Here is a 15,290-nt window from a genome sequence, read left to right on the forward strand (position 1 = left end):
AGCAGAGGAACAAACACAATACAATGTCCAAGCTGCATCCCAGAGCCCCACTGCACAACGAAGAGCACAGTACAGCTTGCAGCAAGACCCTTCTTGGCAAGCTTGCATTCCACAGCCCTCCTAAATTAAATACATTTACACTGATATATTCAGTCCCCCACTTCCATTATTGATCATCATGACTAATCACAGTAGTAAGTTTAAAACAAAGAGGGCTTTAAAACACCCAAAGGTACCTCATGATTAAGATTTTGTTGGTATTTTCCATTTCAGAACTTCTCACATCTCAGCTCTGCTCCTGTCCTAAACATCCCTTAAGGCTCTGCTGCCCAGCCAGCTACTCCTTACCTTCCTTATCACAGCCTCACCAGATATCTTCCCCACCCCTAACAGCATCTCCACAGTGCTTTTGTTTGGCAGCTACGGTTTTCAAAAGTGCAACTCCAAGTTAAACTTTTGCTTAATATTAAAGCCTTTTTCAAATATGTAATAAGAAATTAGTTCAAATCCAACTGGGAAGGAAACAGGATACACTGGTCTAGCAAAGATTTATTCCAGACAAGCAAAAGATACTGAATAAAGATTTAAAAAAGTAACAACCAGAAATTATTCCATAAACTGAAAAAAAAAAGTACAAGGATGGGAAATTTGGTACACTGGACAATTTGGGATTGGATCACAGGCAAAGGAAACCAGGAGCTTGATAACAACCTCCCAATCCCAAGTATTTGATTTCTTTCTACTACTGTAACACTCCATGAGATAACTTGCAAAAGCAATTTCCCACACAACTATTATTCAGAAGTGAACACTTTGAACAGCAAATGGACAATATTAGAGATTATTAACATTTTCTGCCAAGACAAACTCTTCAGAAATTGAGAAATCCCAAAGGAAAAGCCTACCTAACTAGGGGGACATATCACAAAATCTAAACTCATCACCTCTTTCAAGTACTTGTCACAACAACATTCCTGTAAAATATTCCAAAGCACGTGATTCCAACACAAACTCCCACCCAGAAAAAAATGGTAGTGAGAAAACAAATAGATGAAAGACTACTGTTAATTGGGGGTTTAAACTGGTCATCCCACCTCCTGTGACCTGTATCAAAAATCTTTCTTAAAAGCCCGTGAGTTAAATTCAAACAGATATTATGTCAGATTTGCTATGTTAGAATATTTACGTTTTAAGCAATATATCTCAGGAACTACAGGCAGTGAATCTGATCTTTACTGCAGCCTTTACAACAGATTAATGACTTGGATTTAGTTAACACACACAAGCTTAAAACTTCTATTACTTCAAAGCATAAACTTGAGAAGGACATGCAGCTTCTCTTGGTCTTGTCACAGCACTGGTATCAGCACCAAGAGGGCAGGACTTCCTCAGGAGAAAGCACTGCTGGACAGCACTGGCTTAAGACACCAATCTGTACTGCCCAGCAACCAAGAGCTTTGATGTTCCCCACGTGAAAAAAGTCAGGTGGGTCTCTGCTTCTGAGGGTTAGGGATATGATGGAGAGGGATGCTGAGCTGATGTATCCTGCTCCTTCTAACTGATTCCTGACTGCAGTCCAGGCCTGTGCTCCAAGGCTGGGCCCAGTGGGGATGCTCTGGGTCTCAGCCATAGTTTACCTGTGGTTTTGCACCTGCACCTGCATAGATAATCCCTCGATTATCTACGAACTAATCAAATCTGCAGTGTCTCATTCACCAAGTACCTTGCCACCTTGCCACAGTTAATAGAAAGTAAGCTACTTTGAAAATGATTGGAAAAAAGAGAGGCCACATGGGTTATTTCCCAAATTGCCCAAAAAGGGGGCTAGAGAAGGAAAGATCCCTGTATTTTCTTCTAATTTCCAAAATGGAAAGGTATCTTTCTTGTGTCATCTCAACATGTTCATTTTAAGAATTCTTACTCAATTGTCATGTCAGCAACAACTCTGAGCAGAAACTTTGGTTAGCTAAAATGGAAACAAAGATCTAGTCGTGGATCTAGTCCTTTTTTTTCATAGAGAGTAAGAGACACTTTCACTCCACCTTCAACAAAGTACAGATTGGCTTGTCACTCTCAAAAGCGCTGTACCAATCCACCTGTTCCCATAAAACAAACTCAGAACATCTGCATTGTTGTAGTACTGAAGTAATGAGTTGGACACACTCAGCCAAGTCTCCCACAGTGAACAAGTTTCCTCTTCATCAACACTGCAAGCTGCTGTTTTGCAGATCAAAACAGTCAGCTTCCCCAGACAAGGCAGCTCCTTCCTGGAAATGGAAGACAGAGCTGCCTTATCTCAGGAAAGGGAAGATAAAAGGTCACTCTTCGCTAAGCGGCAAAGTTCTCACCTTGAAAACTTTGGCCCTTGATCGACATGGAACAACCAAGGTCATGGAACTTCTAATCAGATGCCTGCATAATTACTAAATCGCTCCTAATTATATCAGAGAGCCAAGACCTCAGTGGAAAGGCAAAGCAAACAAAGAAGCCAATGAAGCCTCCTCTGTTGTTGGAGAAAATTGGTAATTAAAAGTCATGAGTGCACCAAAGAGTGAGGGAACAGCATCACAGTCACTGCTCAGTACTTGGCAGTGACTTGCATACAAAGCAGCAGGCTTGTCTCCCTAGGGAAATTACAGGGTACTGTGCTAGAGAGCAGTGAGGAGAAGAAAAACAGGGAAAAATAGAGACAGAGGAAGAGCAACTCCTTTATTACCAAGAGCTTTATTTAGCCCACAGAGAGGGACAGAACTGCCAACCCGGCTTAAGTTTGAAAAGTGCTTTCCACATGTTTATGGCAGCTCTGGAAAGCCTTCTCCCAGCCTTAGATCACAAAGTGTTCCCCTACTTTGAAGGGAACAAATGAATTAGACCTTGTGTTCAACCTAAACCAGCCCACACAGAGCCCTTGCCCACACAAAGACTATTCCAGTGGGAAACCTTTATTTCCCTCAATAAACTGAGCTCAGCCTTAAAGACTGCTCCTTCTCCAGAGGCTAGCCTTCAAAGTATCACTATCAAAAACCACAGAACTTCAATCTACACTTAAAAAACCTTCCAAACTCAAAGAAAGACAAAGTCATGACCCTGCTCACACCATAATAAATTAAACTAGATAGTGATGGGACCTGCTGAAACCAAAGCATGTACTTTTACTAATTAGACTATAAGAAGATAGATGCTGATCTGTTTCCCTCCCAGTGATACTACACAGCATCTCAGAGCACCAAGACATCAAAGATGGCATGGGATGGAGAAAGGCACCACGTTATCCACCATCATTTGTATGCAAGCACAAGAATCTTTCTGATCTGCCTTACAGACAGTCTTATAGATCCAATCCTAAAGATGATCATATGCAAGAGGTGCCAAGTCTGGACCAAATCCTTGAAGAGAGGGACTTTGACAGATTGTGATAGTGTGGCAAGAAACCCAGTCTCACTCAGGGCACTCAGCCTTTCCAACACACAAAAAGGGAAGTGTGCAACACCAGAAGCCCAAAGAGAACAGTTTGTACATTGCAGAGATCAGAACAAAGAGACATTTTCTACTTCACTGCTTCAAGTACAATGACTCAAAAAGATGCATCTTCAAGACACTCTAAAAAACAAAGCCTCCCCTTTAATACACAAGCAAGAAGGAATAAAGAATAAGTGCAGCAGAAGCAGTAATGCAATTTGTGGAAGTCTACCACTGAATGAAAAATTAATAACCAACAATCTCTGGCTCACTGCAGCCATTTTGTTATGCTTAACTTTGACAGACTTGAATCAAATAAACTCGTACTGAAGCGTGTCTGGTCCTTTTCCATCCCTTTTCTGAACTCCCATTGCTTACCAACACAATGTCCTTTCACTGCTACAATGTAATCACAGCACTCTGTCTTGTAATGCTGAATGCTAAGCACCCAACCCCTCAGGAGAGCACTTTACCTGGTGAAGATATCGCCTGACACCTTTTGCAGATACTGAAGTGCATCTGCCACCTGCTGCACAGCCTCCTCTCTTCGTAGGTCCGGCTGGATCAGGGGCACTGAGTATGTCTGCCCTTCCAAAAAGTGCTTCTGGGCTACTGTGGCCATTGTACCTAAGGGAAAGAACAAATAGGTCATTACAGTAAACACACTGCCATTTTATCACAGCAGTTATTCAGAGCCTTCTCCTTTCTGCTCCACTAATTATTTTAGGAAAGCATTTGCAACAGAATTGGTCAGTTGAGGAGAAAGGCACAAGCAGTAAGGCTGACATATTGGATTTTTGATACATTCAAGGCAGCAACAGTGAGGTGGGAATCTCTTGGTTATCTGAATGTTCTTGGAAACCATAATTTTATTTTAGTATGCTACTTAACAAATCTCTGCTCAGTATAGTGCTGAAAACAAAAACCAGACTTAGAAGCAAAGTCAGTTAAGAGTGGCAACAAGACTTGTCAGAAATCACTGTCCCTCCTCCCTTTCTTCACATTCCACGTGGACGTATTTCAGGTCAACCAACCCTATTAGCAAAAGGCAGTATTTCATCTTATGCTTCGGCTCCAAGAAACACACTATCAGGCCCTTCCAAGAACAGAAGCCATGAAATTACAAGGCATGTATGGGCACACACCCCCTTGCTCCAAGTAGGTTAATGAGAGTTCTTCCATTCTGAGACTCTCAGGAGCTGCTTGTTGCTTCTGGTGACTGGATTTTTCCTCAGTAACTATCTTGAAAGAAGCCTCCTTATTTTAAAATCCTTTCACATCTTAAACCTAACCAGTCACCAAAACATTTTGGCTGTGTGCCACATAGCTGTGTGCCACACACGAGAGCTGCATGCACTCTTTTGGAAGCAGCTGGGCCAGTACCACTGCTCCATAGCTCAGCCAGGAGAAGGTCACCCATCACGCATGTTTCCATCCTGAGCCCTGCTCAGCTCTCTCTCAGCAATTCCAAAAAAGTTTGCCTCCCATGTCTTTACTCACAAAAATAACAAAAGACTTCCTGGGACTTGGAAGAACAAAGAGAAAAAAGTCTATTTCTCTGAGCACACTAGAAATTGCAAACTCACAAATACATTACTGTTAGGACACCGTGAAGAATGAGCAGATTAGAGTACCCATACAGTTTTCTAATCCAAACTCTACTGCTAGGTCTACACAACTCCCTTCAAAAGTGGTTTGTCCGAGTCTCTTTTCATTCTGGTTGTAAAAACCACATAGTTTACAGGTGCTCATTACAGGGTTTCATCACACAGAGCTCCATACATCTATAAGAAAATGTTCATTAAGCTGAGGAGAAGCAAAACAAAGGAGGATGAAAAACCAAGGTATCAGACAGGGATATCTCAGGATGCACCACATTCCATCTCTGGTACTTGGAAGTCTGCAGGAGCTAGCTCAGAGAGCAGTGCTGTGTGCAACCAGTGCAGGCTGAGAATAACATAGAAACACAGTCCATACTGGAAAAATTCACAGATCAGAAGCCTGAAGAGAGATAGTCACAACATAAAACACCAGCTGAATATGTGAAAATTAGAGGGGTCATCACACATTCTTTCAATTCCCTATCTTGCTTCACAAAACAAAGAGATAACAGATTGGACTTGCCTGCAGCCATTTCTGTATATTGAAAAAACACCATCCACCCTCTCCAAATTTTTCCTTTAAGATGATACCACAGTAGGGTAGGAAAAGCTTTTTGTAAATATGATGTGGCTTTTATTTCAGGGTATTCTTTTGGGATGTGGAGTTTGCTGAGTTGTTTTGGGTTTGGTTTTTTTTTTTGGTGGGGATGTTTAGTAGTGAATCATATAAGATCTAAGGGCACGTAGTAGAAGCTTTTCCACAGTTAACACATTTGCAAGATCAAGCCCAGCCATTAGAAAGCTGGCTCTCCTGCCAGTCTAGGAAGCCTAGACCTATTCTGTTTCATTTCATGCATCACTGGCAGCCAGACTCTGTATCTGCACTCTTTAGTGGCAATGTTTGCACACTGATTAGTCTTCCTGACTGGGCCTACTCTGCAGACAGGAAATTATTATTTAGAGCTGTAAATCATGCAAGCTATTCTGAGAGGAGTACAGCTAATTTTGAGACAGCAGTTTTTGATCTGCTGACCACAATCAAACTTCAATACTTTTCCTTTAAAATCTACTATTTCACTGTCACCATGGAATAAAGTGACCAGATAACACAGCAAGGACATGGCTATGAGTTACTCTGGCCCCAGCAGCAAAAGAAGTTTATAATCCTCCCTGCCACTGGTCAAATCAGTGCTGCTGATGCTTGGGATGCCTATTTTTAACTCAAATCAGTTCAATGACCCAATTTACCGCAGCCAGATAAACAGCTGTAATTGTCCAATCATGAAGCACAGTGGGAAGCAGGGGCAAGAAGGAAACTTCTGAAATTTGTTTCATTATCAAAACCATTCCTGTGTAAAGGTAATCCCGAGAAAGCAAAGATTTTCACCTCTTGAGGCCGATGAGATTATACAGCCCCAATATGATCTCTCAGACTCTCACCAATCCTAATTCTCATAGTGTCCCTTCTAAAACCAAGCTCAGTTCAGTTGCTGACTGACAGATGCTCTCACTCAGGAGCAGCACTCCTCCAGCTACTCCCAAACCATTTCTTTCCCTGCAGTCAGAAGCTACAGACTCCTTCAGGTCCCACTGCTCCCTTGCAAAGAGAGGGACACCCAGTACTGGCCAAAGCAGGAAAATCCCTGGGTGCTCCTGCTCACTCTGTCACAGTTTGTGGGTAAACATCACCTTCACAGGTTCTCAATGAAGACTCTCAAACGAGCTTCAGATTCTTATCTTTCCTATAAAAAAACACAGTGGAGAATTATGGCAGACTCTGGAAACTATCACCAGAGACAGATACAAGAGATAATTCTTTCTGTGCAAGAGAACAAGTTGGAAATCTATAGCAAGGAGGAGGGAAAACAGCAACAACTAAATGACCAGATGTGGGCAAAATCCCATGTTACAGCTGCTATTTGTTACCTCTTAGGTAACACCTAAACTAACTGGAGAAATAAGTCAGTTTTACAAACAATTTGAGTAAGTGCCTCACCACATGGTTAGAATAAAAGGAGAATTGCTTTATATAACAGAGAGACTTCAGGAATAAGGAATATTTTAAAAGAGAAAATTCAAAATACTCCCAGTAGAAGCCAGGAAGGAAAGCAAAGTCTGAACATCACTTGGTAAGACTGACTCTTCTGTTATCTCAAACTCCAGTGTACTGAGAAGGAAGCAGCACATTTTCTTGCCACGCTCCACTATCAGAATTAGTACATAAAAAAATAAAATAGTGAGTTCTGCATGTTAAAATACATCAACTCTTCTACCCTATCCAATGGATGACAAGCCTTCATGTAACATGAACAGCAAAGGTGCAAATAAACTGCTTATATCTTACATATAGAAGGGACTTCCAGCAAAGCAACAAACTGGTTCCAGTATCACTCTGGAACCTTATGGAGGGAGCTGGTATGTTTCTGCAGGAAGTACAGCATGCTGGAATTATGACAGCTGACATGAAATACTCTGATGCAATAGTGAGAAATGGACACACGAATGTGTCCAAAGAATGTATGAACCTCAAAAACAGATGTCAGATCACCCAAGAGATTTAATCATTAGTGGTGTGACCACCAGTGGTCACTTTGTGGGGTGCACAAAGCAGAAGAAAAAGCAACACAGAGCTTTTTTTTTTTTGTGATCAAAGAGGCTCTGGAAAAGAGCTGCAGCATCTCAGGGCTCCAGCCATCTTTTATTCAATTTTTTCTATGTCAACTTTCATGATCAAGATAAATATGTTCTGCTGTTGTATAATCAACTCATTTACCTTATTAAAGTGAAAACAAAGAGAAAAAGGTTGTTTTCTCACTGCACCACCTGCTTCCAAGTGCTATGCCCTGATTGGGAAGTTCTGACTAGAGCTACTAACTGCTCAGATTTGCACTCTGCCTTTAGCTGTCTGTGCCTTTCACCTCAGGCAAGCTGTCCAAAGCTCCTCAGGGCTGGTGGCTATTCATCCACACTCAAAGCTGCTCTCTTGCTCTCAGTTCCAACACACACTGGCAAATGCTGAGGGAAACAGCAGGAGTGGGAAACACAGTCAGTCTCCACCAGACTGTACCACCTTTCCGAAAGACATAAACCAGGACAGATACAGGGTGAGTACTCCAGGGTTTTCAGGCATTTGGAACCAACAGCTGGGCTTACTGTTCACACACCACTGCCAAGTCTGAGGGACACGTGGAGATCTGCCCCTGGAAAAGGAAGTATACAATTCACTGCTTTGGATAGGTAGAGAAAAACTCCACCTGCTTTGCTCACCTCTCTCCATTAGAATAAAATTTCTTATGTTAAGGCAACCCCAAAATAACTTGTTACAGAGCAAACAGAGTTTGTAAAAGAAGCAACGCTTCCCTAAGTTCTTTAGAAAATACTGCTCTATGGAGGATTGACCACTAGGATAATTATCTAAGAATAAAACAACCCCACAACCTTAAAATATCTCAGTTTTTCAAAGTAACATAAACAAAGACAATATTAAAAAAATAGCTTGGCTGCCCTTAACACAGGCAAAATGTAAACCTATATACAAGCACTTACCAGATGTGTACTTTGATGTGAAAATAAAGGGAGAATAAGGCAAGCCACCAATATCTGCTTCCTTAACGTGTTTCAAGAAACTAAAAAGAGCAGGCTCAGGGGAGAAGGAGGATTTAATACTTTGATAAAAATGAGTGTGTATACTTCAAAGCTACAATGACTGCTTTAGCAATTACTGTGCTGCTGCTTCCGTCACTGCACTGGAAAGGCAGCAAGAACTAGAGGCCTTTAATTCCCACAGGCAGTAACATCTCCAAAAAGAAGTGACAGGCTGTCTCTAGCCCTATGTCTCTCTTTTGTAGGATCCTAATAAAAGGTCAATGTCTTGTAGCCACCTGTAAGGACATAGAGATCAGCAATATGCAATAAAACACATGTCTGTATATCCCTCACCACATACCACTACCCCACTACCACCAGTATGGCTCCAAAGTGGGAACAGACCAAGCCACAGATGAACCACGGGTTAAGATCACACTCAAAAAATGGAGTAGACAGGCTCTGGGCATAGCTTATCAGAATGTGCTGTCTCCTCTAACAGAGGAAAGTCACATCCGTAACTTAGTTAACCATGAGAAGTCATCCCAAATTGCTCCCTGAGAGTAATTTCTTACATGGAATGCTTTCTACCACGTTTACCAGGACAAACATTTTCCCATGGTCAAATCTGCTAGCACATTCAAGCCATACCTAGATTGTTCTGGAGGCTTGCCTAGAGGCTATCCCAACAAACTATCAGAATTAAATCCTCCAAGGCAAAAATAAGAACAATACAAAATGTTAATTGTAACACCTTGCCCTCCACAGATAAAGCACACACCTATGAGTTTACCAGCTGCAAAAATAGAGAACTGCATTTAAAAAAGAGACTTGAAAAACCAGAAAAGCAAAACATGTCATTGCATATGCTCTTCCTGTTCAGGGGCAGGATAAGGCAGTGTGTGTACACACACTCACACAGATGTAGACACTGAAACAAAAGCTAGAAATCGCTCAAATGCAGCATAGGAGCCTACATACAAGTCCTATTATTATGCAGCATACAATCATTCTGCCCTGTGTTGACATTCACAGGAGGGGATGAAATATAGTCCTCCAGCAGAGCACACAAGAGGTAATTATTCTGGATAGGAGAGCAGGACGCATTTCCAGCAGTGAGATGAGAGCTTTACCACAGTCCCCGCGCTAATCCAACTTTACCCTTTTTTTGGGGAAGCAAGGCGGGGGCGGGAGAAAAGCACTTTGGTAAGTTAAGAGGATGAAAAGTCTATTTATATTTTTTAATAAACCATCTTCTACAGCGTTATTAAGCAGCAATCAAAGATGCAGGTGCTACTGATTTGATTGGCAAGAAGTAAACTGTGCTGAATATTAAGGAACTCTGCCCCTATAAATAGGTCTAATCACCATCTGAAGTCTGGAAGCTAGTGATGAAAGAAAGCATTAATAAAACCCTAATTAGGCCCTGTGGCAGGCTGTACTCTACCAGGGTGCTCATGTTACTAGATGTCTCTTATAGTAGCACCCTCAAACTCCATTGTAGATGTTACTGCTTTGGTCTCAAGACCTCTAGTAGCTGTTTTAGACAAGAGCGGGGCTTCTCCATCTTTGGAGTGTTTGGCATCAGCTGGGATTTGGCGTCCCAGTGCTATTTCCGGAACAAAACAACTTTCCATTCCAGCTGTCCCACCATGCCCACTATCAAGGACTGAATTAAACTGAGAAGCTGGAGTTCCCCCAGACACAGAAACTGGCAGCAAGTGCAGGAAAGTGAAAAGCTTGAGAAGCCATCATTCTCCTTCCCTCTCAGCAGCTGGAGCACACCAAGGCCCAGCCTACCTCACGGGGTTACTTTAGCCACATCTGTAAAAGCCATTTCCGCTCTTCTCCTCCAGCTTTAGAGGACACTTACTTAACTTTTCAGGCTATCCTTACAGAACAGCATTACCTCAGAAGAACACCAGCAACAAAAAGTCCATGTAGAAAATGAATCCTACAGGGCATCTCCTGCTCCCACAACAGCTTATGGATATGGGACTACCAGAACAGCCAAAACCTTTTCAAAATAAGTCAGCCTCACATCACACTATGGCCCTGCAGAAGCAGTAGAGCATTGAGGAGCCTGACAGTTGGCAGGACTACCTAAAGAAAAGCACTGGCTTGTCAAAAATCTGCTTCTGAAAGTGTTAAGGCACCTCCTTCTGAAGGAGCCAGAGTCTGTTAAAAACACCTTTGGCTCAGTCACTTTGCTTCAAAAGAAACAGTAGCTGTGGCAGCTACTAAAGGTGAAATATGGAGACTCCCCCTTACCCTATCAAGTACTCAGAGCCACTTAGATTTCTTGGTTTGTGACATATTCATAGATTTCTTCATTTGTGACACTTAGGCTTAAGAGAAGGAAACAAAATTTGAGATCTCAAAGCCCAGCTTTACAACAGCATGTGGCAACTCCTTGGCAAAATACCTGACATTTAAAGACGGATTAGATACAACAAATTATATTGACTCGCCAGAAGAGAGAATGCTGTTATTTTTATTTTTTTTTTCAAAGAGAATCTGAAAAATAGAGACTGAGAAGAATTTAGAGGCACTTCAATCCTGCCAGCTCCATAAGCTAAGAACCCCTCTAAGCCACTGCTGTCTTCAGGACAATCCTTCCCCTCAACACAGAGCTCTGTTTTGTGAAGCACAGGCAGCCTCCCTCACTGCATCACCTTGTTGAGAAAGCCCTGTCCTCTAAGAACAGGCTGAAATTTATTTCCTTCAGCTGGATACATAAAGCTCATTTTGACAGATAGATGTTGATAACTAAAATTAATGAGATGATCCCCTCTGCGACTGCCACCTTTGACTCTCGTCAGTAATGGAGACAATCAGATGCTGTAATGAACAATTGATCTAATTCCAGGGCAGCATATACAACTGACCATAAACACTCTGCTAACTGCCTGCCCTCCCTTCCTATCACTTATACTTATTACAAAGGAAGCCTAAACAAATAGCTTAGCTATACCTACTACATAGACATCATAACTGAAGTTGAGAATCTCATCCCAAACATCCAGACACAGCTCTTGCTTCAATTTCCTAAGCGGGGGCACTTCGGTTTTGTATGCCTGGAGTACACAGAAGCCACTGGGTATGCAAAGTCCTCTAGAGAGCCATTTCTCTACAAAAAGTTCTCTTAAACAGTGGAATTCCAAAACCTGGCTAACCAGCATGCTGCTGTAGAGCTTGCAGAATTTCTGGAGCTTCTCATTCTCACTATCAGACCACAGCAATACGTACATCCACAAACACCGTGTCAAAAAAAAAAAAAAAAAAAAAAATCCAGCTAGTTTTTCCCTCTAATTTTCTGATGCAAAATCAGCTCCACCCTCCTGCAGAGGGAGATCTGCAGATCTAACCACTGCCACAAAACATAACTTGCAATGTCCTGGTTTTCACTTCCACATTCAGTACCCTCTGCTCCAAAGTTCTGAAGTTTTACAGCCTCCAGGCTCCAGATGCGGTATTAAAACAAAGCCTTAGACATTCAGTTAAGGAAACAACCAAATCAAACCAGCAACTAGACCAGTTCCTGCCTGTTTTATACATTCAAAAGCAAAGGCAATGCTTGCATTTCTAGAAGATGACAGGAGGGGAACTCACTAAATAAGGAATGTCTTCAAGTCTGTTCACATTTGCTAGAAGGAATATCCCTACAGAGTGGCCTGATTGACAGGAGCTGATGAAAAGGTGAGCCAAAAAATGACACCTGGATGGATGGACTATTTTCTGGGAAAGGTTATCTTGTGAAGGGGTCTAAGCAGAGCTGATTAGCTACAGAAATTGCTTTTCTGAGTGATAAAAATGATCCCCTTCAATCTCTTACACCACAGCCATGGGAAACATAACAATTTCAGCCATAATCCTCTTCTTCCTCTGCACATTACCTTGAATCTAAAAAAATGTTATAAAAAAAGTCTGCCTTGCTTTCAGGATTACCTCAATACTATTCTTCCCCAGCCCCCAATTTCTACCCTTCCCTTTCACTCACCAAGCTGAGCTTGACGTGACCACAGTCACCTGGTATTACCCAGAAGCCAGATTGTAGAGTACTTCCCAGGAATTATCTGCTTTCAGTTTTCTAGCCCATGAACTCCTGAGCTGAGAGAACAGCACTTTGTACCTGAAGGAATGAAGATTTAAAACTCAGTTTAAATATCTGGAGTGATAGAAGAAGGACAGATGCTAAGAATAGCAGCCTGTGCTGCTCTAGGAGTGCCACAGGCACTCTTCTGCCTCAGGGCTCTGGAGGTGTGGCTGTTTCCCCCTCCCCATTCAAAGCATCCGAGGAATACAGGGATATATCAGGCAGCCTCTACATCCCAGCTTTACTACTCAGACAAGACAAACATAATGAAGTATCAGGAGAACTTATCAGCCAACCTTCCTAAAATGAAGCCTAAGCAAGGGACAGCTGACTGGAGCACCTCTGATTCCCAGAAAACTGTCATGCAGAAAAGCCACTACAAGGACATGCCAAAGCCACTTTGCTTCCAGGCGTTGCCTCTGGCAAGAGCAGCATTCTCTGCTCCGCTTCCTTTCACTGCTCCTGGAAGACTCCGTATTTCAGGGAACTGCCAAGGAATTGGGGCAGTTCTAGCTTCTACCTTATCTACTCCAGGATAGGTCAGCCCAGTCTGAAAATCATGGCCAGCAACACCTACCACCCAACCTCCATGAAATAAAGAGGTCATTCCAGGCAAACTCCCTGCTGACATTTGCCTCAATCACGTGATATGCCACAACCACTGTCAGCACTATCCCACACTCCCTGCTGGAAGCTGCACTGTGACTTGCACAGAGTCAAGAATTAGCCTCCTCTGCATAGGGATAAAGAGCCTTCTCTTTGGAAAGAGGTCTTTGGGAAAATCCAGGTGCTATTCAAGCATTCAATATCTGAACCACAGCTAATAACCAAAAAGGACAAAAAAAACCCAAACACAAAACCCCCACAAGCAAACAAAAAAAAAACCAAAACAAAACAAAAGGAGGGGAGAAACCTTATCACAGGATTTCCTGTTGATTACTAAAATAAATACTACCAATGATCATCACCGCTGCATACAAAATAATTTTGTTCCCTGCATCCATCAGCATCCTTTCTTCATGTGCACAGCTAGGTCTAATAGTCCTGTGGTCTTCTTACTGCTGGCCAACTCCTTCTTTATTTTGAACACAGAAGAAGATTATTCCAATAATTGCAATTATCACATCAGCATTTGAGTTCACTGGCAAGCACCGACAATGTGGTTTTATTTGACAAATCATTACAACCAGCACAACTACTGGCTTGGGTGCGTACTTGGAATAGCACAAAACACCCAAACCCCATCACAAGCCATTAGCTGACTATCTGAGGAAAAATCATATAACGCACAACACAGAGTCCCACGTCTCTCTGACACCTCCGTCTCTTTTTCTCCCTTCAGGCTGCAGCATCTCCTGTCTGTCCCTACAGGGTACCTGATGTACACTGAAAAGAAGCACTGCCTTTGCCATTCCCTGAAACACCATGCGGAGCTCAGGAGTCCTGTATGTCACTGCCAACTTGAGGATTCCATGCTCCATGCCTGCCTGGCAGATCTCCCAGTCTATGTCATGGCTCAGCACCAAAGCACCACATAACAATCACAGAGCGGCTCAGGTTGGACGGGACCTCAGTGGGTCATCTGGCCCAAGCCCCTGCTCAAGCAGACTCATCCCAGAGCACCTGGCCCATGATGGCACCCAAATGATCCTTAAATATCCAGTGAGGGAGACTCCACAACTTGCCTGGAAAATATTTTTCTCGAGGCTGAACAAACCCAACTCCCTCAGCCTGCCCTCACAAGAGAGATGCTCCAGTCCGTTAATCGACTTTGTCGCTCTCTACTGGAGCTCCATGTGTCACATGCCCTCAGGAATTCAGAACTGGACGCAGCATTCAGGTGTGGCCTCACCAGCCCTGGGCAGAGGGGCAGGATCACCTCCCTCGACCTACAGGCAATGAATGCTCTTCCTAACGCACCCAGGATAAGAAGTGCAACAAACCATTTCCCAGCTCTGCTGCCCCTCCCTAACAGGCGCTGCTAAGCTCTCCTACCCAACAGCTGGCGGGGTTCCCAACGCACAGCGCCTGTGGCCCCAGGCGAGACAGGCCACACTCCCAGCACAGCCCCCGCAGAGGCCCCGCTCGGGCCCGGCGGGAGGGCACCCACCGGAGCCGGGCTACTCCCGGAACAGTTCCCGGAACTGCTCCCGGTGCCGTTCCCTTGCACCGCCGGCCACGCCCGGGGCCCCCGCTGCCGCCGGGGCTCTGAGGGGCCCCCGCTGCCGCCGGGGCTCTGAGGGGCCCCCGCTGCCGCCGGGGCTCTGAGGGGCCCCCGCTGCCGCCGGGGCTCTGAGGGGCCCCCGCTGCCGCCGGGGCTCTGAGGGGCCCCCGCTGCCGCCGGGGCTCTGAGGCGCCCCCGCTGCCGCCGGGGCCCGGGGGGGCCCCCGCTGCCGCCGGGGCCCTGAGGGGGCCCGGCCCCGCCCCCCCGCGCGCTCCCCTCACCTGCCGCCCGCGGCCACGCCCCCGCTCGCGCCACTTCCGCCCTCAAGGGCGCGTCACTTCCGGCCGAGCAGGGCGCCCCCGCGGGGCCGCGGTTCCTGAGGGAG

The 15,290-nt window shown here is 44.2% G+C and overlaps 1 protein-coding gene across 8 annotated transcripts in view; it reads right to left on the reverse strand.

The window, feature by feature from the left end:
* WASHC1 (WASH complex subunit 1) overlaps positions 1-15,290 on the reverse strand; it is a 38,583-nt gene extending 23,293 nt beyond the window's left edge. Inside the window, exons 1-3 of one of the 8 annotated variants that reach the window (XM_014259349.2) lie at positions 15,187-15,206; positions 12,646-12,777; positions 3,933-4,086 (exon numbers count right to left, since the gene is read on the reverse strand). In XM_014259349.2, the coding sequence (XP_014114824.1) occupies positions 3,933-4,081 (149 nt within the window). In that variant the 5' untranslated portion in view covers positions 4,082-4,086; positions 12,646-12,777; positions 15,187-15,206. Of the gene's footprint in view, positions 1-3,932; positions 4,112-7,978; positions 7,999-12,645; positions 12,778-14,736; positions 14,961-15,186 lie in introns of those variants that run through there. The other 7 variants (XM_014259348.2, XM_014259347.2, XM_014259350.2 and 4 more) reach the window with 7 other exon arrangements.

The sequence above is a fragment of the Pseudopodoces humilis genome, chromosome 5 (genome assembly GCF_049639895.1).
Source record: "Pseudopodoces humilis isolate 2021_Gansu_Grassland_sample_001 chromosome 5, ASM4963989v1, whole genome shotgun sequence".
Taxonomy (NCBI): Eukaryota; Metazoa; Chordata; class Aves; order Passeriformes; family Paridae; genus Pseudopodoces; species Pseudopodoces humilis.